This window comes from Falco peregrinus, chromosome 17, assembly GCF_023634155.1.
Source record: "Falco peregrinus isolate bFalPer1 chromosome 17, bFalPer1.pri, whole genome shotgun sequence".
NCBI classification, from domain to species: Eukaryota; Metazoa; Chordata; class Aves; order Falconiformes; family Falconidae; genus Falco; species Falco peregrinus.
Window position 1 is genome coordinate 2611090 of NC_073737.1, and position 26626 is coordinate 2637715.

A 26626-nucleotide genomic window follows, 5' to 3' on the forward strand; every position below is an offset into this window, starting at 1 on the left:
GGGACCGTTCCCAGCAGGATGCCGGAGTGGCAGAGCGCTGATGCCACGGGCTGGGTCCTCAGTGCCATGCGAGGCAGCTGCTGAGCATCTGGTCCAGCTCTTTTGGTGCCCACTGAAACCTAGAACAGCCCACCGCCAGCGTTACGGCAGAGCAAGGGGGGGGGGGCACGGAAAAACCAAAAGATGAGAAATCAGGAGGATTTTTTTAAAGTTTATTCTTCCTTCATACAGAGACATGTAAAAACTGGAAATAGTAAACTGGCTGGGCCAGAGCTCTGTATAAAAACACACAATCATGCATAGTAAAAAACTACTATTTTTATACTAGCTTTTAAGTTAATATATGTACGTTTCCAATTACTAAATAAATATATAAATACAAATGTTCTGCTTGTGTTTTGTAGAGAGGATTTTTCTTTTTAAGTGTTGGTGAGGAGCATGGGAGAAGCAGTAGGAGGATGGGTGCTGCAGCCCTGGCTGCAGAGAGGGGCTGGTGATGCCCCTCGCGCTCTCCCACCATGGTGGGGAAGGTCCTGGTGTGCTGGGCTGTACTGGGGTTGCGGCACATGGAGCTAGTTCAAGTAACGCAGTTCTGCCAGCCAAGTTGTCCCTGAGCTGTGTGAGAGCCAGAGCAAGGCGCAAAGTGTTTGAGGAGCAACGCATCCAGCTGGAGGACGGATGGTGAGTACCGACAGTCACACACGGACCTCAATGCGTTCGCCTTTCCATGCTGGCTGGAGACAGACAGGGACAGCAAAGCCACCCCACGGCCGAGGGAACGTGAGCTAGCCAACTTGTGCAGGGTCACACGGAGAAGGAAGTTTCTGGCACACTCATAGTTTGCTGCCCACGTTCCCCATCCGGCTCTGAGGAGGAGCTCGCTTGCTCCCTGCGCTGACTATTTTCTTAGGCAACCTCAGCGATCACGGAGCAGGTAAATCATTCCCACCCTCCCCTCAAAGTCCAGTTTCAAACTGGCTCCTAACAACAAGCAGAACCACTATTAGCTAAAATGCAAGTCAGTGGGCAGCTTTGAGAAACTAACCTAAGAATCCAGTTGATACTTGCCCACCAAGCGTACAGCATTAAGCTTGCTGGCCAGCTTAGAGATGTTTTACAAGTAGAAGCCATTGCATGCCAGGAGCCCCCCCCTCCCTCAAAGAAAGGGATGATCCAGTTAAAAAACACAGGGATGCCTACAACCACTTGAAAACCTACAGACACCCTTCTCTGCACAGATCCTGAAGATGTCTGTATAGTACCAGCCTTCCAAGTGAGACGATCCCAGAGGCAGCTTGCAATTGACCCAGTGAAATCAAGGCACCAGCTTGGATTTCAGAAGGAAGCACCAACAAGTCTGTAGCTTCAGCAGAGAGGACCGTGAGGTTTGTACTTCACAAGAGGATCAGCTCCTCTGGGCTCAGCTGAACTGTACAATGGCTTCAAAAGGAGAAAAGGCACAGGAGAGCTATAAAAAGATAAAACTCAAGTGTTTTTAGAGGTATGCATGGACTCAGTTTGAAGTAGGGAAATGCAGGGCCTGCCCTGCTCCTCAGCTCACTTCATATTGGTAAGATCCCTGCTGGACCAGCTTGGAAGAGATGTCCTCTGCAACCCCTCCGAGACTGATCCTGTGCAGGGCCTCCAGCAGCGTGTTCACGGAGGCATTCACCCCTTGTCTGTTCTGCCAGGTTCTGAGCATCTGGAAGAACTCCTCCTTGTTCATCTCCATGAGGGTAATGGTGTTCTCTGGCAGATCAAGGGCTCGGCAAAATTTCTTCCACTGTTTGGGGGGCACGTCTTCGGCAAAGACTTCAAGAGCGCCTTGCAAAACTAGAGGTGGGGCGAGGGTAAGAGCAAAGCTCAGAGAACAGGGTAGAGCACGAATAGCCGAGACAGAAAGGGGTTTGCCCAGAAAGCTCATCCCACAGGCTGCCTCCCTGCCCCCCCAAGACGTCCCTTGGGCCCCAACACTTACGATTAACAGGGTCTTCTCCTTGCACTGGAACCAGATTTCTCCTGGATTTCACAATGGGACATGAGGTCCTCGGCACCATCACCTGGAAGGACAATGTCCTATAGCACCCGCCAAGCCTTGGCACAAACGCTACCCCCAAGCACCTTTAATGGAGGGGGCTGGAGACCTTCTCCCTCTCGCCAGGAGCTGTTGGGGCAAGAGACCACCACACCCGCCCGGGACACCCATCATTTCCTAGCTTCGGGGTGACGGCAGGCCACAAGCAGGGGAGAGCTGCCTCATAAGTCCCAGCCAGGGAGAGGAGAGCTGGGTGTCTGCTCAGCATTAAATCTGCAGAGGACTCTGGCAGCCGACTGCGAGCAGATTTTGCAGTCCTGTACCCAGAACAAGGACAAAAGACCCCTCGCTGTCTCCGTGCAGAAACGTGGCCCAGCCTTAGAAGCTCCCCGAGCCGATCAGCTCAGTGAAGGCAGAGGAAAGCATCAGACCTCGGCCGAGCATGAGGGAGCAGAGGGGCACACTCATGTACCTCTGGCCTCACAGCACTGGGAGCTGCCGAAACCGACACCGTGGAGAGCAGCTGATCCTGGAAGACCTGTTCGTTGTGGTGGTTGTCGTGTGTCCCTGGGCCCCTGCGCCGGTAACTTGTTAGCTGTCGCATCAGGTAATCCTGCGGCAGGAGAGAAGCACAAACCAGCTGGGTTGGGTGGTCCTGGGAGGGCAGAGCTCACACTGCAGGGATGCCATCTATGGCAGCGGCGTCCACCCTGCCATGGTTTCAAGGGCACAGCTCGCTTGCTCGTGTTGAGCTTGAAGGGGGCTCGGTACAGCAAAGGCCTCCCTTTAGCCCGGGGTCCCCACTGGGGACCCTGGAGGTGCCAGCACCTCTGCCAGGGAAGGGTTAACAGCACTGCAGAGGAGGCTGCAAGCACCCCACGTACAGCAGGGCACTACCAAAGACCCTCCTCTGCTTGGCCCAGCTCTACCACGTCCCTCCAGGGAAGAGACTCATCTCCCTGCTCCTCCAGCCTTCCTAGGAGCTGCAGGCAAAGTGGGGAGCAGAGAGCATGGGGGATCTCCCCCCAGCCCCACAAATGGGGCTGCCCCCCCCCCCCCCCGACCATCCCAGCAACTCACCACTATGTTGCAGGACTTCCTGCTCAGCTGTCTCCCGTGCCCTGGAAGATGCAAACAGTGCTGTGATCCCTCTTTCCCTAGGCAGGTCCCTCCTCCTACCCAGCCCACACCCACCCAGAGCCCCCAGCCAGGGCACAGAGCCCCCAGCCAAGGCGAGCGCCCCAGGGGTCCCTCGCCCCCAGTGCTCACCTTGGGGACAGCAGCAGCAGCACATACAGAGGACCAGCGTGACCACAGTTATCACCACGAATATCACGATCAAGTTGACTGAAGCGGATAAAACAGGGCATGTGTGGGGAGCTGCTCCTGGTGTCCTCAGCAGCAGCTCACAGCCTCCACCCCTCAGCCCATCTCTCCTCCTCCAGCAGGCCCCCACTTACCAGAGGAGCTGGACAAGGTGTCGGTGGGAGGACCGCACTGGCGGTCACTGTGCGGTGTGCAGGGAGCCTGCTCCACTTCGTCCTTGGGACACCTGGGAAAGGGGGAGACAAGGCAGGCTCAGCCGCTGGGGCTCCCCGCACGGATCGCAGCAGCACCCACCATGTCACCCAGCTCACCGGGACCGGCACTTCTGGCACAGCTCACAGGGCTGGAACGGGGAGCAGAAGGTGCCGCTCTTGCAGGCGCACTGCGTGTTCCTGACTGCGTGGCAGGGACTCAGCTCCACCTGATCTGCGGGCGAGAGGAGAAACAGCTCCACCCCAACCCCTCCGCACCATGCTCCTCCGCCCGCTCCCTTCGTTAACGCCGCTAACGACCTGAGCTGACCCGCGAGCCATGTCACTCTCTGCTGTTGAGTTTCAGCCTTACCCTTTCTGCCCCACACCTCACCGTACCCAAGAGAAAAGCAATGCTCGCATCAAAGCTCCACCAGCAGCCTGCAACGCTGCCGTGAGCCCAGTCCTCCTGGTCCTTGCTGGAGGCCTCGTGTCCGAGCTTTGCGAAAGGGATGCTGCATTGAACAGAGACGTGGGTCTGGCACAAGCCGCTACACCAATTCCAGACCCAGCCTGCTCCCCACAGCCTGAGCTGTTCTTTGGGGACGCTGCAGGTGACCGTGCTCTTAAGCAGAGAGGTCTCTGCTCAGCTGAACCCAGCCTGTGCTGTCAGCCAGCATCACCCTCTTACAGAGAAGCTCATACCTTCCCTGCACCTCTGGCAGCCAAGGCAACTGAGAAAGTCGTTTGGGTATTCGGTGTATTCCCCTTCCTTACACGGCAAACACTTGCTGGAGCCATTTTGCTCTTTACAGTGCTGTGCAACGTAGGTGCCTGCAAGAAAGGATGGAGAAAGAAAGGGCGTATCTGTGAAAATACAGCACGGGACGGAGATGTCTTTGCAGGGAGGGAGTTGATTCCACTGCCACTGAAGTTAAGAGGCAAATTAGGAACAAACAAAAGGAAAATATTCCCATAAGGAGTCCTTAGATCTCACAACAGTGGGGCAGGGGAAAGCTGGAGCACCTGCTGCCTCCTCGCAAGGAGCAAGGACATGCCAGCTTTGCAGGCAGAAACACGGCGAGGCTGGTGTGATCGATGTTGAAGACCATCTTACCTGCGGGGCACTTCCTACAATAGTGCTTAAAATAGAGATCGCTGTCCTGGACTTGGTAAAACTCTCCCCCTCCCCTGCTTGGGTCCAAGGGTTCAAACGTCTCCCTTTTATCCAGTGCTGCTGCAGCAGGTCCCAAAGCAGCCCCCTGCTGAAAAAATACAGAAACCCCTGTGTTAAAAACCACCCCAAGTCCATGAGGAAAGGGGAGAAAGAGAAAGGCAAGAGCTGCTCTGCCCAGTGCACTCAGGCGAAGCAGGAGAGGAGCTCTGGGACAACCTGGAGTCACTGGACCCAACAGCCAAACCTCCCCTGAACGCAGGTGAGGGGCACTTCCCTCGTACCAAGGTGGTTATTTCCTTGGCAAAGCATAAGGAGGAGGTTTGCAGAGGGATTTCCCTGTGCCAGGTTACCAGCAAGGCAAAGGTTCGCTAATGCTTCGTTAGGATAACATCAGGACCCCTTTCCTTCCCCAGTTTCCGAGCACGTGAACCAACAGCTCCGAAGAAAATGGAAGGGTAGGAAAGAGGAACAGGGAGGGCATTTGTGGGGAGGAAACCAGCCCCTTTGGTATATGGCTCCTGCGCCCACAAGCAACATCTGAGCTGCTCCGGGCTCCCAGGGGACAGCACAGCCTCCGGCGCTTCTGCATTATCCTGGTTATCTTGCTGCGGATCAGGAAGCCAACTGCCGTTTGCCAGCTCCTGCACACTTTGTGCTGGCTCAGCAATTTCTGTACCGACTGAGTCACTCCAGCTGCAGGGGGGCCACACTTGACAGTAATGGCCACTTGCCCCATCAGTGTTTTGGGGGCTTTTGGGTACCCCAGTATCCCCAGAGGGGACAACGCCCTTGGCCTATCAACCAGCACAGGGCACAGCTTGCTCCATGGATATAAACCTTCCCGTACATCCAGCCTCTGCCCCTCTACTCTGGGCTGTCGGGAGCGACAATGCCCGGCCATGCTGCATGCTGCAAGGCAGCGAGTCTGGCAGAGGCACTTTCCGAGCACAAAACCTGCCCCTTAAGGCAAATATTTCTCCTGTGAGTCAGAACCTGCCTTGAAAGGCTGAAACAATAGAGACCAGAGATGTCCTGGGCCAGCCTGGTCATCTACAGCACCGATGCCCCCCCTCTTCCCAGACACTTCCCACACTTGTACAAGGAAGGGTGTGAGCGCCGGAATTGGCCGCGGCAGGTCCGATGGTCATGGGGCTGCAGAGGGTGACGCAAACCCACAAACAACACGGCTGAGATGGGCCAGGCCACAGCGAGAGCAATCCCCACCACAGCCACGGCGCAGACCCCCGAGCCCCAGCCAGCCTGGGAACGGGGCCAGCACCGGGGATCAAACCCACATCCCTCCAACGGCTTCTGGCTCCGCATCTCCCGCTGCTGCTTTCTCCAGCCGGGAGGGTTTCCAAGTTCGTAAAGTACTTTTCTATCCAGCTTAGAAGTCTTTCTTTTACCTCCCAGCCACAAGTAGCTCTCAGGGCTTTACCCACTCTGGTCTTGAATGTCTTCAGGGACTGAGACTTGGGCAACGTGTCCCACTGCCTCACTTGTCCCCATGCGGGGAAAAAAAAAAGTCTTTCTTCACCATTCAAAGCCTACCAGGCTGTGAAAGGTGATTACAGCAACACCACAGTGTTACCTGCTGTCTGCAAAGGTGCCTTAGGTGCAGGATTTCATTGCTTTTCATGAAAGGGTGACTCAGCAGAGCTTGCACAAGTGCGTGATGAGGTTAACAGCCCACACCACCTTCCACAGCAAGAGCAGTTCAAGTCTATCAGCCCACCACAGAGCCCTCGGCAGGCGAGGGCTGCCATCCCTGACTAACCTATCAGTCTTGCAAAACACAGGGAGAAACCAGGCTGGGAGCTGTGGGCGACGGTATTCAAGAGTAGTTTTCACCCACAGTAAACATCCCAAGAAAGCAACATTGCCTCAAGGCAGAGGAATTACCAGGCAGAGGAATCCCCAATACTCTCATCAGCTAAACGCCTCTTCCTTCTGGATGATCGGGTCTGGAGAAAAAGCTCTGGGAAGCATCAGGCTTTGAACTTTCCCTTCTTCCATCCCCCATTTGTTTTGCTCCTGAAGCAACCCCGAGGACGCAGTTGGACCCTACGGCAGAGGACAGACCCCTCGCTGAGCCCCTGACCATCAGTGGACACCTACGCAGCACTAATACGCAGCCCTCGATTGCAGCAAGAGACACCCTCAGCCAACAGCGCTGAAGGACCAGGGATAAAAAGAGATTCCGGGCAGACACCTGACATGCCTCCGCTCCGAGGGCACAGCTCTGACAAACACAGGGGTTTTTTCCACCCCAGCTTCCCACACACAGAACCTGAGCTCCCGCAAACACGGAGATTCAGCAGCATTCCTCCTTGGAAGCCTATGGCCCAGGTCCAGGCATGATGCAACAGGCATTGGTGAGCAGAGGAAGGAACCGCAGCCACAATATCGTATGATTATCACGTGGGGCACCACCAGCCCTGATCAGCTCCCCCTCCCCTTTTATTTTATTAAAAAGAGGGGGCAAAAAATAAAAGACAGAGGCTCTTAAGAGTGTGCCCTTAGGTGATGGGTTTAGTAAGGCTTGAGTTTATCAGGCAACTCTAAATAAACTCTGCTAAACAATAGCTGGACGAGAAGCTGACTCTCTTTTAAAACCTGTTAGGGGCAGTGCTGATTTCAGCAAGAGTAATTCCAACGCGGGTACAGCACCCACGTGTTCCGGGGCTGCCGCTCCGCTGGACTCCCGCTCGGCAGCAGCGGAGGGATTACAGGCCAGCCCTGGGATAAAACTCAGGGCAGGATCCTCCTGACTTCAGGCGAAACTTTAGGTATTTCCAAGAATATACCAACACCCAATCCACGGGGAAATATGATACGCATAGGTGGAATTTTTTGTCCTAAAAGCCAGTGGCGCTAAGGGTTTGAACATCATTTGGGCAAGCTGGAAAGGCAGCATTCCTGCACCAGGCAGCCCAGAGCTGCCCGCATCCGACCCTGATGCTTTCAAACATCCCGCACATGGCGTAGCCACAAGATCCTGGCACCGAACAGCAAACCAGGCTTGGAAGTGAAGGGAGCGGGAATCCCCTCCAGCACAGGCAGTGCCACAGGGGGATCACCCAGCCCCACGTCACCTCTGAGCCCCACTGAGCCCCACGTCACCTCTGAGCCCCACGGCTCTCACAGCCACAGGGCCTTACCCGCTGCCCCACACCCAGGCAGGCTGAGATCACCCTTCCCGTCCACCTCCACGCTGCTGCTTCCAACCTGCCCCAAAGCCGCAGCCCCACAGACGCCCCCCCCCCTCCCCATGCCCTGCAAACCTGCCCAGGTGAGCCCCCCCTATAGCCTCAGCTCTCCCTATAGCCCCTGTGCATTGTGAGGCACCCTATAACCTCAGCGCCCCCCCCCCCTCTCCTGCACCAGGTAAGCCCCCATAGCCCCTGCTCTCCCCATAGCCCCCAGGTCAGGTGAGCCCCCCATAATCCCTGCTCCCCCCATGGCCCCTGGAGCAGGTGAGTCCCACTATAGCCCCAGCTTCCCCCACATGGCCTCTAACCCATAGAAGGCCCTACCCCCAACCCGTCCCCTATAACCCCTGGTAAAGGGGACGCCCCCCCAGTCCCCTGCTCTCCCCCCCGTGCGCCTCCAGCCCCCTGCTCCCTACACCCAGGGGCACTCCCCATTCACACAGCCCCCCTCCCTTGGCTGAACCCGCACCCCCAGCCCAGGCCAGCCCCCAAACACCCTGGCTGCCCCCTCCCCACCTTACCCCCCCCACACACCTGCAGGACCCTTCCCCAGCCCGGCGCACCGTGCCCCTGGACGGCGCGCAAGCCCGGGCATGCCGCGGCAGCACGGGGCAGCGCCGCCGGGGGTCCCCGGCCCCCCTCCCACCCCCCGGCACTCACCTGGGCTCTCCACGATCGGGCCGCGACCCCACGCACCGTGGCCAGCAGCAGCAGCAGCAGCGGGAGGCAGAGCTGTCGGGCCGCGGGGTCCAGCGCCCAGCGCATCTTGAGCGGCGGGGAGCGGAGCGCGGCACCGGGCACGGCACCGGGCACGGTTCGGGGGTGACCGCGGCACCGGGCACGGCTCGGGGGTGACCGCGGCACCGGGTACGGCTGGCTACAGGCTCGGGCACCGCTTTGCCACGGTGGGACGAGCCGCTCCGGGCGCGGTGAATTGGACAATGTGCGCAGCGGGAGGCGCGGGCGCTCGTAATGCAGCCGGCAGGGGCGGAGGAGGAAGAGGAGGAGGAGGAGGAGGGCGAGGAGGGCTGGCCTGGCTCAGGGCACTTCTCTGCCACACCTCCTCGTGCTCCTGCCATCACCCAGAAACCACACCTGAAGGGTTCAGCGTGGGGTTGGTCACAGCCTGCTTTGCCGGGGAAGATGCGATCACCTTTCACAGCACTTTTATTTTTTAGCGCATCTTCTATTCCTTTCCTTTCTTTTTTTTTTTTTTTCTTTCTTTTTTTTTTTACTTTTCCCATGCCCAAATGGGTTTCAAAGCTCGATGGGAGCCACCAGGGATGTTTCTTCCAGGGTGTTCTTCTCCAGCTTGCATTTTTTGCCCATCACGCGGCAACCGCCTCAAGCAAGCAAAGCCACAGGGTTTTGTTTTCCATGGAAAAGGGGGTTACACAAACATGCCCTGGTGGGATTCCCGGGGGGGGCGCAGCGGAACGGGGCACAGAGGCACAGCACGGCTTGCCGAAACGCTCGCCTGCCTCACAAAACAGTCACCTTTTTGCCTCTGAGTTGGAAAGCGGGGAAATTCCACCTCGGCTTGGTTTGTTTTATGGGAAGGGGGAACTTGAGCGGAAAGGGGGGAAAAATTAAAAAGTTAAACCTTTGAACTTTCTGCCGTTACACAACCAGCTCTTCTGCAGTCAGGTTGTCTGGATGGTGTGTAAAAACAGTACTCCGGCAAAACTGTGCCCGTGTTGGCATCACAGAGATGTGGGATGGCTCCTGCGACGGGAGTGTTGGGCTGGAAGGATGCAGGCTTTAAAGGAAGGACAGGCAGCGGGGGCAAGGGGGGGGTCACCCCTATGGCAGTGAGAGCCCGAGTGCAGGGAGCTCTGCCCGGGGGTGGATGAGGAGCCGATGGAGAGCTTGAGTCAGGAGCAAAAGGACGGCAGGGACAGGTGACATTATAGCAGGGTCTGTTACAGGTTGCTCACCAGGGAGATGGAGTGGATGAGGCCTTCTATAGACAGCAGCAGTGTCACCTTCACAAGCCCTGGTCCTCATGGGGGACTTCAACCACCCCAATATCTGTTGGAGGGACAACACAGCAGGGCATAGGCAATCCAGGACAATCCTGGGATGCGTTGATAACTTCCTCCTCCATGTGGTGGAGGAGCCAGGAAGGAGAGGTGCCATGCTGGGCCTTGTGCTCACCGAGGAGGGACTGGTGGGGAATGTGAAGCTCAAGGGCAGCCTTGGCTGCAGTGACCATGATGAAATGCTGGAGTTCAAGATCTTTAGGGCAGTGAGGAGGGCGCACAGCAAGCTCACTACCCCGGGCTCCAGGAGAGCAGACTTTGGCTTCTTAGGGATCTGCTTGGTAGAGTACCATGGGATAAAGCCCTGGAGGGAAGAGGAGCCCAGGAAAGTTGGTTAATATTCAACGATCACTTCTTGCAACCTCCAGGCAAAAACACCAGGAGGCCTGCGTGGATAAACAAGGAACTCCTGGACAAACTCAAACACAAAAAAGAAGCCTACAGAGGGTGGAAGCAAGGATGAGTAACCTGGGAGGAATACAGAGAAATTGGCCAAGCAGCCAGGGATCAGGCGAGGAAAGCTAAAGCCCTGACAGAATTAAATCTGGCCAGGGACATCAAGGGCAGCAAGGAAAGTTTCTGTAGGTACGTGGGTGGTAAAAGGAAGACTAGGGAAAACGTGGGCCCTCTCTAGAAGGGAACGGGAGACCTGGTTACCCGGAATATCGAGAAGGCTGAGGAGCTCAACAGCTTTTTTTGCTTCAGTTTTCACCAGTGAGTGCCCCAGCCACACCGCCCCAGGCACAGAAGGCGAAGGCAGGGACTGGGAGGATGAAGAACCGCCCACTGTAGGACATCAGGTTTGAGACTATCTAAGGAACCTGAAGGTGCACAAGTCCATGGGGCCTGATGAGACGCATCCGCAGGTCCTGAGGGAACTTTGTACAAGGCCGTGTAGCGACAGGACAAGGGAGGGTGGCTTTAAACTGACAGAGGGCTGATTCAGATGAGATATTAGGAAGAAATTCTGTGCTGTGAGGGTGGCGAGGTGTTGGCACATGTTGCCCAGAGCAGCTGCGGGTGCCCCATCCCTAGCAATGTCCAAGGCCAGGCTGGACAGGGCTGGGAGCAACTCAGTCCAGTGGAAGACGTCCCTGCCCACAGCAGCGGGGTTGGAACCGGATGATCTTTAAAGTCCCTTCCAACCCAAACCGTTCCATGATTCTGTGAAACAAAGCCGAGGCAGAAACGTGGTGACTTGTTAATCTTTTCCTAGCCCTGAACTCTGAGCTAACTAATTGTGGTGTGTGTTAGCGGGATTCAGTGGGCCAAGTCTTCAGGCAGGCTCCCTCCCTTCCTTGAAAATGCCGTGACTCACCGGAGGCTGCGGATGAATAACTCGTGAGTGACTGATGCTTTTCTAAGCGCTGCCCAAGGCAGAAGCAACAGCAGGTGTGAGCCTGAAAATAGGTGGCAGCGCTCAGGTGGGACTGCAGGGAAAAAAAGCTGCTCAGCAGGAAAAAAAGCTACTCACAGGGAAAGGGCTCAATGCATTGAAAATGTGGGTGCTAGTGGGGCTGCTGACCACCTCGCCAGCACCAGCAGCAGCCCCAGGACTTGGAGGAAAGCAGCGAGGCTCCTCAGGTCCAACCAGATCAGCAGAGCCAACGCTAACCCGCTCAAGATGTGGGTATTTGGGAAGCATCTTCTCTTTGGTGACCACACTCAAGGCAAAGCAAGCGCTTGTGTGCCCAGCCATGCTGCGCAATGGAAACCTGGTTTTCTCCTTGCAGGAGTTAGGGCTGTCTATGCTGAAAATAATTAAGCTGAAGTGGGATTTAGGAGAGAAGAAGAATTCCTGCTTGTTTCCTGGGTGGGTACTTCTATTACAAGCCCCAAAAGTATGCAGGGCCTTTTGTTTAACCAAAACCATGTGTTCTGTGCTGTAGATAGCACTGACTTCAGCTGAAGTCATTTGGGTCCTTAGAGAGCAATTAAATTTTCAGTTAGGTCAGAGTAAATGCTAATTTGCATATTCTGTGCTTCTTCAGTGGGATGGGGAAGCGCCAGTCTGTCCTCTCTCTGAAAAATCAACCTGATGCTTTTTAGAGAACTGCTGTGCATAAACTCAGTTGGGAGGAACTGGATGTGGGGAAGGAGGGACACAGAAGTGGAGCTTCCCAGTTTGCCCCATAGTTTGCACTGGGCCCTCAGACACATCTCAGCAGCAGGAGGCCAACCCTCAGCATCCAAACCCCGAGACTTCATCTTCCTCCTGCCAAACACTTGTTACGAAGCCGCAGGGCCTTCTCCATCTGTCTCAATCTCCCCATTTATAAAACTGAACTAACAGAGTTATCTGTGCTGACAAACCACAGAGATAATATTTTCACACAGCTCCAAACAAAGATGACTTTGTGTCCAGCCTGTGGGTATTTGAGCTACTGAGGGAAGCCGGCGATGCTTGCCATCTCCCACTCCCCAGTCATCCCAAGGGGTGGGACATGCCGGCAAGATATGTCGTTCACCCACCAAGCAAGAATTTCCACCCTGTCTGTGCTGGCATGCTGTTTCCATTTAAGGCTCATTTTCAGGGCAGGCTCTGGTCATGGGTGAGAGAGGAGGGTGTTTATTGCCCAGGGACAGGCCTTCCGGAAGGCTGCAGTCCTTGTCACCAGCAGCCTGCTCATCCCCGCAGCTCCTTCTGAACCAGGAGCTCCCCAGGAGCCGGGGAGGCTGCACCACAACAGAAACAGAAATTAAGCACGTTGAGAAGAAGAGGGGACCCACCATGGTTTTGGGATACCAAATTCCCTCTCTGCTTCCTCAGCTCTGTTGCAAGTGGAAAATAAAACGAGTGTAAGGGTTTCAGCAGGACTGTGGCTCACCTCCCGCTCCCTCGTCATGGAGAGAAGGGAGATTGGAGCCCAAACTGCTCATGGAGGACAGCTGTAATAAACGGCTGGCTGGGGAAGCTGAGTTTTATATGCCACGGTTAGTGGTTAACCTCATATGAGCTGCCTGCCCCTGCGGCACTCAACGGTTCAGACCCTTGAAATATTCGTGTCCTGTCTAACGTGGCAGCCGTTTGCTCATTGTCCATCTTTAAAAGAGATTGGGGAGTGAAGGAGGCTCTAATCTCCCCTTCCAGAGCATCTTGCTTTAAACTGTGATCCTCAGCACACCCTGGGGAGGTGAAGGGCTACGTGCCTATATATATTATTTTTGAACATCAGCATTCAGCTTTACTTTCAGCTTTTTGTTGCCTCTCGTCCGTTTTTGTGCCTGGGAGGGATCTGAAGCTGACCTGATAATTTTGACCTTCCCCCCTCTGGATAAACAAATTATTTGTCTCATAAATGCCCGGTTCCTCTTTTAAAGAGGGAGCCAAAGGTCTTGCGGGCAGGCCAGGCTGTGAACTTTGTGAGAACGGAGCTCAATTCCCCATTGCACTGCAGCCCCTTCCTTGGGCAAGTCTGGGGAAGCCACCCAGTCCCTCGGTGCTTCAGTTTCCCCTCTGTGGCACAGGGATGCTCAGCCTTCTGTCTTCACTCCCTTTGCCTGCCTTATCTTTGGGATTCAGGAGACGCTGAGGGCAAGCGGGCAGACTTCCTCATCCTTTCTCCCTTCACCTTTCCTGATGAGCTTCCCTGCCTCTGAGTACGAAGCTACTGGGAAGGGAAAACAGTTACATGCCTCTCCTTCCCCTGCTAACCCAGAGAGCTCCTAAAAGCAAGTGGAAACTTTAAACTGCCAGCGTAGGGTCTGAACTAAGATCTACCCCTTTCCCTTCCCTCTTCTCTTTCCTCACCTTGAACCAGGACTTACAAGGAGCTCTGGGATGAAGGAGAGGGGTGAGGGTGTTGCAGCCCAGGAGCTGCAGCCCAGGCTCCATATCCGAATGAAGGCATCTGCCAGCTTCAAAACTGGAGCAGAACTGGAGCAGAAAGCCCTGGTTCGGCAGGTCGGAGGTTTGAAATAGTCGATATCGCATAACATCCAGCTTTCTGCTCAAGCTTGGAGAGCTTAAATCTCCGTGGGGGCGAAGCTAGAATGTTACAAACTCCTAGAAAAGCCCGCAGGAGCCCGGCAGCTGCCTGCTCTTGCAGTCCAGCCGCACCGGTGGCAGCAAGGCCTGCTGGCTCAGCAGAGCAGAGGCGCCTCCTGCTGAACCGCTGCCCGGCGGCACCAATGTCCCCGTCACACACGTGAGCCTGCAGACATCACGAAGGGACCAAGCTGCTGTTGTTCTATCTCCTCGCACAGCTACAACAGCCAGCAAATTTAAAACTGGCTTTCGGGTTTATACACTGAGGATGCCTTGAATCTTTTCCCCGAATTTCTCAAAATACATGGATACATTCATTCTTCAGCCAATATATCTTTTAATTTATATCTTGTATCACAGTTTTTACCACAGCTGAATTTCCAGGAGGGAGTTTCTGGTCTGGAGCAGGAACAGGATCAGACCTTCACTTGGCTCTTTTTATCACCGAACACGTGATGCCCTGGTCCAACAGCCTCCGGCACTGCAGGTTCAAGGCCAGTTTTCTCAGGTGTATAAACACAGCCCTGTGCGGTTCCTTTGAACAAAACTCACGGTTAGATGCCGTCATTCAGCTTCCTGGACACAGCGCTTTGCTGACTGCAGCCAAAACGTGCCCTGCTTAGCAGGAAAGAACTGGCTGGTTTTTGGCAGAAGGGTTCCTGGAGATCGCAGGCCCTCGGGTATGAATGGCTTTGCAGTTAGAAGGCGAAGTTATTTTGGGGCTAGCACTGAAAGGATTAATATAAAATTTCAGCTTGACACAGAAAGCTTGGGAGAAGATAAAAATAGGCTCTTGCCTCTGCTGAGTCATCTCCTGACTTAAAACATGGATCTCGGGGTGTGTGTAAAGGCTGCTCTGAGACCTGCTGCCTTCCCCACACCATCTAGGTCTGGCCAGGGGAAGAGAGCCAAGGCGGTGTTACCAAACCCTCTGAATGGACCATCGCTGGCTTGGCTTTATCGATGTCAGTGCCCTTTGCTCACCAAGACACTGCGAGTCAGCGGGGCTGTGTGGAGGACTGACTCTCTCACTATGAATGTGAAATAACCTCAATGAAAACAAAACCAGCAGCCACACGTGGTTGTGAGTAGCCTTGCATGAGTGCACTGTGGTCCAAACAGGCTCTGGCACGGCTCAGCAGCCTTCAAAAACCTTCCTCATAAAAACACGGGGTAGAACAAGCTTGGGGTCCTGTGATCCTGAGGGCCTGCTGACTTCTCCCCAATTTCCAGAGACACCTGCGGTGGCTTTTGCATCCCAGTGGTTACAGGGTTAAACTGATGACTGCACACCATCAGAGCCAGCCAGAGGAATCACAGCAGATGGATCTAAGCAATCCTTCCCTCCCTGCCTCTCAGGGAAGCCAAACATATCTGAGAAACCTGGAAAGTCCAAGCACAAGGGCTGATTAACCCGTGAGTGTGCCCACGAGGGGCAGGGCACACAGGTTCCAGACACAGTTCAATTCCCCCCTGCTCTGCAAGAAACATCACGTATGGCAAATGCAGTGATACAGAAATACGTAGAAGTTGGTAGCTCTGTTATGCGACAGCGTTTGCCTCCCCCTTTTTTTTAGTAGCATTGAGTTTTACTCTGAAAACATCAGACTCCACATGAAGAAACTCCTCTCTCTTGCTCTTCTCCTGTATCCCAAGATTCATGTGATGCCTCTCGGGCAATGGGGAGAAATGGCAAACATCCTGCCACATGAAGGAAAAGAAGAAAAGAGCTGCAAAGGACAGGAAAGCCATCGCCTGTGGACATTAGTGGAGACCCAAGTCCCTGCAAAGGAGCCTGTCACAGCCTTCAGCCACCCCAGCAGGGCCAGACTGGCGCAGCCCCAGTTCCGGTGTATGCTTGTGGGATGGGGACATCAGGCAGGTGCTTTAGCTATGCAGTCTCTCCCACTTCAGATCTCCTCCAGCATCAGGCAGCAGCTGCCTGCAGCGGTTGGAGGAGCTGGGCGCTGGGAGGATCCTGCTTGCTGCTGCGGTGCTGTCTTGGATGCTTGCAGGGCTTGGCAGGGGAAAGCTGTGGCTGCGGTGGCTGAACCGTCACTTCTGTGCATGGCTGGCAGCACCTGCGTACAGCACACCTGCCAACAGCCCATGCAGGGCTCTACGCCTGGCTGGGCCGCGTCTGCGACACAAGGTGACAAAACACAAATAAAACGACACCAGCTTAGTTTTGACTTGGTTCCTCTACATGTGAAGCGCAGACAGACCCCAGAGGCAAAGCAGCCCTTTGCCATATTAATCTGGTGTGGTTCAAAGCATGAAGAGCTGCTCCCCTTGGCGTTTCCAGCAGGTGCCTTGGGTTCGGAGGGAACAGAGGGCTGGGCTGACAAGCCCCAGAGTGGGGCCCAAGGGGGAAACCCCCACCGCAGGCCCACGGCAGCCACAGCCTCCAGGCCCGACTCCAGCAAGGCAGGGGAAACCCAAGCCCTGTTCTGCAGAATTGCATCAGCCCCAATGACATCACCCTCAATGACATCGCTACATGATGTCACGCACCCGGGAGGCCAGTGCCTGTGTGTTTTGTGGGCGGCGAAGGCCGGGTCAGCAGGAGACCTCGCCCAGGCCCACGCCACGCTCCCCACCCCGCAGGCCCGGCTGCCGCAAGGCCCGGCGGGAAGGCGGCGGCGCGCAGTGCGCAGGCGCAGGGCCGTACCACGGCGGGCGGGGGGCGGCGCGGGGCAGCCCACACAAAGGCGGCGGGGGGGGAGCAGCGCGCATGCGCCCTGTGCGCCTCCCCGGCAGCCAGGCGGGTCCCGGCCGGGCGGAGGCCGCGGCGGAGCCGGGGGCTCGCGTAGATGTGCAGCCCGGGGCGGGCGCCGCCTGGGCCGGCCCCGGCGGGGGACCTGCCGCCCGAGTGGGAGACGGACGACGAGCGTATGGCTTTTCTCTTCTCGGCTTTCAAGCAGAGCCGCGAGGTGAACAGCACCGAGTGGGACAGCAAGATGGCCTTCTGGGTCGGGCTGGTGCTGGCCCGCGGCCGCCGCCGGGGCGTCGTGCGTACCTGCCTGCGGGAGCTGCAGCACGGCTTCGAGCGGCGCGGCAGCCTCCCGCTGGGCCTCGGCACCGTCCTCCGGGAGCTCCTCAGGTACCGCCGGCGGTGGCGGGGGGGGGCCTGGGCCTGGCAGCCCTCCCGCTGCGGGGGCTGGGGGCAGGCGAGGCCTCGGGGGGGCCCTGTGAGGGAGGGGAGGCCTGAGGAGGGGTGGCTGCCGAAGGCGGGGGGTGTGAGGGAGCTTTGCGCCATGGATGCGGGATAAGGAGAGCTCCATGTGTGCATGGCAGGGGGGGAGCTCTGGGGGTGCAGGGGGCCGGGGGGGAAGGCCTGGTGCCGGGCTTGGGGAGGTGGCGGCCTGCGCTGGCGGTGGGAGAGCGTGAGGGGGGTTTGTGGCGGTGCCAGGCCTTGCAGAGGAGAGGAGAGCACCGAGGGAATAGGGGGTTACCTTTTGCGGGGGGAATTTGGGAGCCCTGTGCAAGGTAAAGCGTGGACAGGAGCCAGAGGCGCTCACAGGAGGTGTGGGAGGGCAGCGGGGAGCGCGGGGATCCCAAGGGAATACTGTGCTGCGGGAGCTTTGTGTTAAATTTTGTTCCCTGAAATGCTACGGTTGTTGCGACGACCCAGTGGTGCGTGCTGTAGGGCATGTGGGGATGTGGTGTGCTGGTGTTTGCAGCCAGGCGTTTTGTGTTGTGAAATTAGAGCTTGGGGCTGATGCCCTGAAAAGATTCAAGAACAGCAGGAGCTAGCTGAGACTGTCTGTAAAATCTCTAGATCTGAGAAAAGCCATCTTTGCAATTGAATGCACGATTGAAGTGTCACAGGATAGTTGAGGTCAGAAGGCACCTCTGGAGATAATCTAGTCCAAACCCCTGCTGAAACAGGTTCTCCTAGAGCAGGTTGCACAGAATCACATCCCGGGTGGGTTTTCAGTACCTCCACAGAAGGAGACTGAAGTGTCCACCTGTCTCCTCTAAAAACTGACTCTCTTGATTTCTGTGTGCTGTGCCTCAGCGGTTTCATGTCAGAAAACTGGGAGACTTGTGAAACTGGAAAAATAGTAAACAAAAGACCTGTGGGAGGAGGTGGAGATCCCTGTGCCATTTCAATACCCAGTTGTAATACATCAAATTGTAGCTAGAAGCTGGTCTTAGAAAATGCCTTTAGGACTGTGGATGCACAAAGCCTAGATTATAGTTTCAGTTAATAATTCTTCATGCTGGCGTTCTTGCTTACTGCCAGTGAAAAAGTTTAGACTGACCGTATTCAGTTGTGCGTGCATGTCTTTTCTCTAGACGTGGCAAGCTGCAGAGGGAGTCAGACTTCATGGCCAGTGTAGACAGCAGCTGGATCTCCTGGGGTGTGGGAGTCTTCATTCTGAAGCCCCTGAAGTGGACTCTCTCCAGTGTGCTGGGTGACAGTAAAATCCCTGAGGAAGAGGAAGTTCTGATTTATGTGGAGCTGCTTCAGGTGAGTGTTGTTGAGAGCTTTCTCAAAATTATGCATCTCCAGAAAAACCGTGAGTCATTTAATATGCTAGCAAGGAAGGGTCAGGGTTGAAGACGCCTTCAATTGTACCCCTTAGGTGTTTAAAAGCCTGTAGAGAGATGGATGGAATAACTCACGGATAAGAAGTAGTATATCTACAGATGTTCCTTGAAACTAACGTCATGACTTTTCACTGACTTCCAAGAAATGGGAGAGGCAGGCTTGCTTGCTTGCCTGGGAGGGCAAGTAGTATGCTGTGAAACCGCTGTAAATCTCAGGTTTGAGGTTGTGCAAGTGTAGTATGGAAGAGAAACTTGCAGGCTGAGTGCCATCTGTTGTAGGGAGAAACGGGTGGCGTAGAAGTCACTGTCTTGTCAGTCCAGCGTATCATCGAGCAGCACTTGCATGTGCATTATTAAAGGCTACTTTCACTCCAGGGCACTTGCTTTCAGCTTGCCTTTTCAGATGTGATTAGAACTGCCCTTGGATCCTGTCAAAGACCCTTTTCTTTGGCATGTTGTTAGTGGTAGGCTTGTGGGTTGCATTGTGAATTCACGTAATTCATTGCTGCTCAGTCTGACTTGGATGGTGCAGTGCTGGCTGTCGGGACCTTGGGGTCCTCTCTGTGTTATTCTGTGACTGTTAAAATTAGCACCAAGACTTGCTGCTGTTGCATGCAGGTGGTGCCTAAATGACTGGAACCGGCAGAAGTGCAAGAACCCTTTAGATGTGTTCCTTTATTTGTAGTTACTCTGACATCAGACGGTGTCTCCCCTCTGCAGTGGGCATTCCACAGCCCTTTCAAGAGGGTGTGCGCACGGGGGAGGAGAGAAACTTCTTCAAAAAGCTGCCTGGAAAACCACAAGCCTTGATGGGGAATCGGGGGGTGGATGGAAAGAGTTGTTTCTGTAGTCTCAAGTGGACCATAATCCTCACCTGAAATGGGGAAGGCTTTTCTTTTTCCCTTGCCTGCGCACACGTGGTGCAAAATGACTTGGTGCATGCAATTACGGTGTGGAGTAAGGAAAAGCTTTTATTGGGTTTAAACTTGGGGCAGAGGGGAGGTGGATTTCAAGAAGTGCAGAGGAAGCCAACCTGCTGCCTGTGTAGTTCCTATGTTGTTCCATGATGTTTGTACAGGGAATGTGAATAGTGTAGTTTTGGTTCTCCTGGAAAACCGTGCTATTTTTCATTCCATTAACGGTGATATTTTTTAAAGCGTTGTAATTGCTTTTGAATGTTAACGTACAACTCATTCTGAAAGTCTGTCTAGACAAAAACAATGCGTCTTTAACTTTTCACCATCAGCGTGTGGGAGGAAGCAGGTGTGGACTTGGCAGCTGTTGTGAGAGAAGGAAGAGTGCTGTGTAAACTAATAGACAGCTCTGTTCCTTCCCTTCAGGAGAAGGCAGAGGAAGTTTATCGCCTGTATCAGAACTCTGCGCTTTCTTCTCACCCGGTTGTTGCCCTCTCTGAGCTGCGTTCCCTCTGTGCCAATGTTTGTCCAGATGAAAGGACGTTCTACTTGCTGCTTCTCCAGCTGCAAAAGGAAAAGAGGGTCACGATCCTGGAACAGAATGGAGAGAAGGTACAGGGTAAAGGTGACTGCTTTTGGGTGGTATAATCCCTGTCTTGCATTTCGTCTGGCTGGAAAGAATACTTTATTGGCTAAACATAGGTGTTCTTTGTTTGGAAAAGTAAAATCTATGCACTCCAACATTGTGATTTGGTTATAGATGAGATTCAATCCTCCTTCGTGCATAACAGGTTCTTTAAACATTTGCAATATTGCCTGAGTAATTTAACAGCTAGAAAATTGGCAGATGCTGTCGTTGTCTACCTGCAGGTTGACTGTTTCCAGCTACCCAAATTAAAGTCACTCCACACCACTGGAATCAGCGTTTCACTTTCTGTGGAAAGGTTCTCCTGTCTGTCAGTAACTACGGAGATGCAGGCGCTGTCATCTCTAAGATGGCAGGTTTCCCTGTAGTGTTCTGCACTGTACAGTTCACTACTGAGGTACTCGGAAGTGTGACATTGCCATGCACTGTTCAGAGCACCAGGACAGCTTTAAATCTTTAGGGTGTCCTGTTAAGGCTTTCTGTTTTCATGCTGATGTTACTTGATCCTGTCTAGTTTAATATTAGACTATATGGTGACTGGTACGTCCTCATGGCTCTATGACGAGGTTAAAACTGGGGGTGTAAAAGCATCTTTTCTTTCCATCAGAGTGAAAGTATTTCTACAGCAGGCGTAGGTTCTGGAGACAAGGGGCTTGAGCATGTGGTTCTCTTTCTTTAGATCGTGAAGTTTGCCCGAGGTCTTCATGCCAAAGTCTCCCCAATGAACGATGTGGACATTGGAGTCTATCAGTTGATGCAAAGCGAACAGCTGCTGTCACAGAAGGTGGAGTCCCTTTCCCAGGAAGCAGAGAAGTAATTTGGGGAAGGGTGGTGGGAAGAGTGTCTGTGTAATGTAGATCTTTGTATTCCTGTGACATAGTTAGAACGAAGCTGTTCTCTGAAAGCACGAGTTATTCTTTCCTGTTCAGTAAACATAGTAGCCACAGTCATGTGGTAGGGCAGGTTTTCCAGTCTTTGTTTCCTGTCCCTGTGAAAACAACGGGCAGCGAATGGATGTCAGAAGTTTTCGCAGAGATTTGGAATGCATTCAAGGACTGCTTCAGAGAAGCAGCAATGGCTTAAGGGTGGTTGTATCAAAAATGCATCGTTACTCAGTCACCTCTGCGGCAGAGCAACGTAGTGAGGATAGTTGCTGATTTGTAAAATAACTACTGCTTGCAAAGGAATAAGCTGCTTTTCCTTCTTGCATCTGTACAGGTGTAAAGAGGATGCCCGGAGTGCTTGTAGAGCTGGGAAAAAGCAATTGGTAAGTATTGTTCTATTTGGAAGGAACTACAAGCTAAGTGTCTTGGAGCTGGTCCCTAACTGCAGATGATGACCAGGGCTAGACATGATATTCTTAATCTTGCATGTGTTGAAGTGGTGTTCCTGAGGCCAAGGGTCTCCTTAAGGTGAAAATAAGAATATATTTGTCCAGAGTGAAAAATGGAATTATCTAGCTCTTAAAACCAGCTCTGGGGTGTGTTTTTGTACCTTGCTGCAGAGGAATTGCTATATTTATTTTTTTTTTTTTTTTTTTTACACTTTCTTGGAGTGCTGCCTGGTTTGTGATCCAAGTCTGTGTAATGTCTCCAGGCCCTGAGATGCTTGAAGTCCAAAAGAAGGACGGAAAGGCGCATTGAAGAGCTTCATTCCAAGCTGGATGCCGTGCAGGGGATCTTGGATCGTATATATGCCTCCCAGACTGACCAGATGGTAGCGTGTTAATTTTGTCCATCTCGCTTTAGCCTCACTCTTCTCATCTGTGCCGCTTTACCTGCTTGTCAGAGCTCTTGCCTGTGGGGTGCGAGCTGGCTGGTAGGACTTTATTCTCTGCTCTAGGAAACAGAATTGTTTTTGTTATTGTTGGGATATCGCTCTGAATAAACCTGCTTTTGTGGTTCGGTTTTCTTCTTGGATGTTAATGTTTCTCTGAGGGTCCTGCTTGGAAAACAGGTCTTCAGAGAAGGTTATGCTGCCTGTTGTTTGTTCTTAGTACTGTGCATCTCAAGGGTTTTTTTTAATTTTATTTTTTGTTTAAAGGTATTTAACGCCTATCAAGCTGGTGTGGGAGCTCTGAAACTGTCTATGAAGGATGTTACTGTGGAGAAGGCGGAGAACCTGGTGGATCAGATACAAGAGGTACTGAAATAAGAGCACATCTACATGAACAAGCAAGTGGTGTGTAGATGTACACAGCAAGCTTGCCCAGCTGTTAATGCTGAGGCTTCTGGCGCTGTTTGGTTCCTGTTCCATATGTCACCGGAGCAAACAGACATGATCTTTTTAGATCGGCAAGGAGAGGTCTTCAGATGACTGGCTGCATGTGGTTTTATGTATTTGCATTTATTGCTGGCTAGTAGTCACAACTTATGTTAAACGTGTGTATTTCACACGTTCTTTTGGTTAGCAATGTTGTGCAAGCACGCAACTTTCCTAGGGAATGTTGAGCAAGGTCTGTTCATACCTTTAGAAGCTGGAATGCAACTATGTGCATAAAAACAGGCTCTTAAAACTGCCAAACCCATGATCTTCTGTAATTCGGTAAGGGAAAGGAGAAGAATTTATTTTGAATGAATTGAAATGAAGAGAGCAATCTGTCTGCACAAGCTGGTGTAAAAAACAGAAAAGGATTACTTTTTTAGCAGCTTCAGCCCGGTGTACTTAAACAGTGACTTCAACTAGTGAGAAGCTATCTGTAAAATTTCATGGCGGAGATGTATTGGTCTTCAGCTTCCTTATTTTAATAGCCTAAGCCACCGTATAAGCTCGTTACTTAGAGGAAAAAGCTAAAATTAGCAGGGTTATTTTTTTCCACTATGAAATTCTGTTTCAGGTTAGATCCTCAAACATGCTACTTGGTCTTGTAGCACTTCTGATAAATCTTCCATGTTACTGCTTCCACTAGTGAAAAAGCTGTCATGTTGGGAGTCTCTTTTGCAGTAGTACCTGCTGTCTTTAAGTCAACTTCTGATTTTTTTGGTTGGTTTGTGTTTTTTATTTTTTGTTATTTCTAATTTTGACACAGGTGGCTACAGTAAGACATAAGATTAATTTATATTCTGTATCAAACGCTGTGTATTTTTCCTCAGCTTTGTGATACTCAAGATGAAGTAGCCCAGACTCTGGCTGGAGTGGGGGTCAATGGTCTAGGTATGTTTGGGGGTTTTCATCCTTCCCTTTTTTTTTTTTTTTTTTTTTTTGCCACTTCTGGCCCTTTGTGCTGCTATCCCTTCCCTGCTCCCTCCCCACACGTGTCTAGCCCTCCTTCCTGGGAGGATAAGCACTTACTGAAATACCAAGGCTGTTGCTGCTGGTGCCTTGAGAGGGAATGAGGACTGACAAGGGTGGGTTTCTTTGACAGTGGGTTGCAGGGGAATCGGCATTTGTGAATCTCCAAATCCTTGTAGTCTCTTAAGTGTTGGTGGGTTTCAGTTCAGAGTTGTGCAGTGTTGATTTAAATCTGTTTTTAGAATGGCTGCCACTTTGTTTTTTAAGTGATGATCTCTTTCCTCTGACCTGTGTGTTGCTGCAGCTTGTTCGTCTCTGCTGAAATGTTTTCTTGCCCTTAGATGCCTCAGCACAAGCACTTCTAAAGGAGTAGCTTCTTCCTGAGATCAGGACTGAATTTTCACTGTTAGAAGCAGCACAGGGAGTTCCTTATTGTTATGAGTAATGATGGATGGGAGTAATAATACCTCGCTTAAACTGGGATCTCACTCTGTGCTGCAAAGACACTACTTAACTCTGCTGGGAACTGAATGTTTTCTTTAATCAGCAGAGACGGACGCTGAGGAACTTGAGAAGGAGCTGGACAGTCTCCTCCAGGACTCGACTAAGGAGCCTGTAGATCTGCCTCCTGTTCCCCAGAAGGTGCTGGATCTACCTATTTCTGATGCTGAGCTTGAAGCTGAATTGGAAAAGCTCTCTGTTTCTGATGGAGGTATGGATGTCAGCAAGTAGCGTTAGCTGGCTGCTATTACGGTCTATGACAGCCTTGTAAAATGAGGGATGTCTAGCAGAACTCAAGTCTGAACCGGAATTTTTCCCAATTCCAGTTACACAGTTGAAAGCAAGCTCTCCTGGTATCCCTGCCAGGTGCTCAGTAGCATTGTCTGTCACTACCAGACTCTGTCTTGAGAGAACTTCCCTCTGTGCTAGAAATCCTGCCTGGGCTTTCTGCCATGGGGTATAGGAAAGTTGAAGGCCCTATGAGGGAGCTAGTGTGTGGACTAATTATTTTTTGTTGTCGTTAAACCAAGCCTGTACAAAGCCAGCCAGTGTTTTTTATCTCTTCTGTTAACGGTGATAAAGTAGACCATCAGTTTCATGCCTGTTGCTGCCAAGCACACAGCATCTTCTCTGTTCTGTGCTTACTATGTCTTGTGTGTTATGGGTATGACGTCTGCTTAAACTAGTACTAAACTAGTCTTGATTTAGTAACAGTGAGTGGCCAGAGCTTACGGGCTTGAACTGCATGCTGAGCTTCCCCTAGACCTGTCGGGGACGGGGGTAGATTTCATCAACAGATTCCTGAAAGGAAAATTAAACAATGTCAGAGGACTGTCCATACATTTTTCTTCCTATTTGGGCAGCTGATACTGTCAGGTTTCACAGCAGGAGAACACTCGGTGTCCCCTCTCAAACCTGAAGCGTGGGTTTCTGAGAGAATTCGATTGAATATTGAAGCACTGAGGTGCTCTGAAGCTGTATTTGTTAGTTACGGACGTGGTTGATCTAGTCCCTCTTACTGATGAAAACTGATCTCTCTCTGTTGCAATTTTCTTTTAGATTTGGCACAAAAGACTCCCTCTGCTTCCCCTGAACCCAAAACAGCTCTGGGACTGAATCTCTAAAGACCCAACAGAATCCTGTTGCTGCAGTTTGAGAAGTTGTCTTACAAGTCCCTTAACTAATGACTAGAACTTCTGGCGAGAGGGGTAACACTCCTCTGTTCTTCATGGATATCACTTTGCTCAGCAACAGGATCTCCTGCCGTGACAATCCACTCTGGAACTGGCCCCCAGCTGGTGTTTGTCATCTGTGCCAACATCTGCACTGGTCTCAGTTTGACTTGTGATCCCAAGTCACTCTGCGACATCCAGTCTTCCCTTCTGGGAATGCAATTCACTATTCTGCCCAGTGAAGATGAACTCTTCTGTGTCCATAACAGTGCTCGTTTTGGTTTGGGCTTTTTTCCTTTGCTGTGGCTGATGTTGAGTACCTGAATTGCAGCAGTATTGCAGTTGCTCAACATTTGGCTGTTTGTGTGGTTGTTTAAAACACTTGGCACCTAACTTATGTCAAGGACGGTACTTATCTGCAAGAAGCTTAAACACCTGTTGGTAGTTCTATCCCTCCCTGTCTGTATTTTGCACGGTCGTGGACAACTAGACACTGTAACTGTTAAATTGTAGGAGATTTTGTTGTTGCTCTAGGGGGCAGCAATTGCAAGCACAAGACAAAAATAATTCCTCTTTCTGTAAAGACTCTAAGGCCTTAAAAGGGAGACCTGCAAAAGATTTTAAATGAAGGAGTTTCTTACACTGCCTGTTGTGACAGAGGCTTGTGGTCACTATAAATACAGTTTTCTGCTTGCCCTTACTTGAAGCCTGAGCTGTTCGCTATTTTTCTATCTTCCCTGTTTGCAGAACTTCTTCGGGAGCTGCAGGGTGATTTGCTTTGAGCTCCCCTATTGTGCGATTTGAGGTGGGAGGAGAAGGGGTGCATCGTTTTCCCTTTCCGAGAGGACAGTTTCATATAACAGCCCGGACGTTCCCTTCAGTCCTGATGTTGCAATTCCACAAGATTATGGGTTATTAGAAAGCCCCAAAACAAAACCCTGTAAATGTTTCTAATGAAAAAAAGAAAAACTGAGCACAGCAACTGAAGGTGTGTTTTAGAGGCTGTCTTCACCCATCAGAAGTGAAATCGTCATCTTTTGCAGGTCACTTTTTTATTATGGGTATGCACATGGAAGAGCAGAAAGCCCGATACTGAACATGAATAAATTTAATTCTTTCAGGAGGGGAATGTGCTGTTAACTGGGCTTTCTGCACACAGAGCCTGTGCGTGGCGGGGGAGTGACTAGCTACGTGGTGGTGTGTAACCAGTCCTCCCCTCCCTGACTTGGAATGTATTCCTGTCACCATTTCTGCGCTGCCTCTTGTACCAAGCTCCATTGCTCGAGCTATGTGGATGGCAGCTTGGGTGAATGGTAAACTAGGGCTGGAGCTCCCGTGTCCTGTTCATTATTGAAGACCCAGCTTTTAGCCCCAGAGGACAGAGGAAGAAGTTACAGGTGTCACCAGGGTGTTGTGTTGGCTCTGGCTTCATTGTCGCTTTGTTCCAGAGCGCAGGCTCCTGCCAGAGAAGGTGTGCTGTCGCCAGCTAGCAGTTTACCCAGGCTGCACACGGAACTGTGTGAAATGACTTGAAGCTCTGTATTCCTTTCCTTTGTAAGTAAACGGGAGAAAAACCACTGTCTTCTCTGCCTACGTGTAATAAAGGGGAGGGGAGGAACCGGAGTCCCTTGTGG

At 52.4% G+C, this 26626-nt stretch overlaps 2 protein-coding genes across 3 annotated transcripts; one reads left to right on the forward strand and one right to left on the reverse strand.

Moving 5' to 3' along the window:
• Positions 1–198: 198 nt before the first annotated feature.
• Positions 199–8955, reverse strand: LOC101919474 (tumor necrosis factor receptor superfamily member 10A). The gene is made up of 10 exons (XM_055820291.1): positions 8602–8955; positions 4670–4817; positions 4258–4386; positions 3673–3787; positions 3496–3587; positions 3305–3382; positions 3116–3156; positions 2508–2648; positions 1979–2060; positions 199–1833 (listed from the first exon to the last, which is right to left on the reverse strand). Exons 1-10 carry the CDS (start codon positions 8704–8706, stop codon positions 1553–1555), a joined length of 1212 nt encoding a protein of 403 aa, XP_055676266.1. The 5' UTR covers positions 8707–8955; the 3' UTR covers positions 199–1552.
• A 7740-nt stretch (positions 8956–16695) lies between these two features.
• Positions 16696–26615, forward strand: CHMP7 (charged multivesicular body protein 7). 2 transcript variants are annotated; one of them, XM_055820292.1, is made up of 10 exons: positions 16696–17074; positions 18274–18448; positions 19869–20054; positions 20768–20901; positions 21307–21355; positions 21685–21804; positions 22132–22230; positions 23181–23241; positions 23867–24031; positions 24880–26615. In XM_055820292.1, exons 1-10 carry the CDS (start codon positions 16785–16787, stop codon positions 24942–24944), a joined length of 1344 nt encoding a protein of 447 aa, XP_055676267.1. In that variant the 5' UTR covers positions 16696–16784; the 3' UTR covers positions 24945–26615. The 2 variants fall into 2 exon arrangements, with proteins under 2 accessions (XP_055676267.1, XP_055676268.1); XM_055820293.1 differs by having other exon boundaries at positions 16697–17074; positions 23870–24031.
• The last annotated feature ends 11 nt before the right edge of the window (positions 26616–26626 follow it).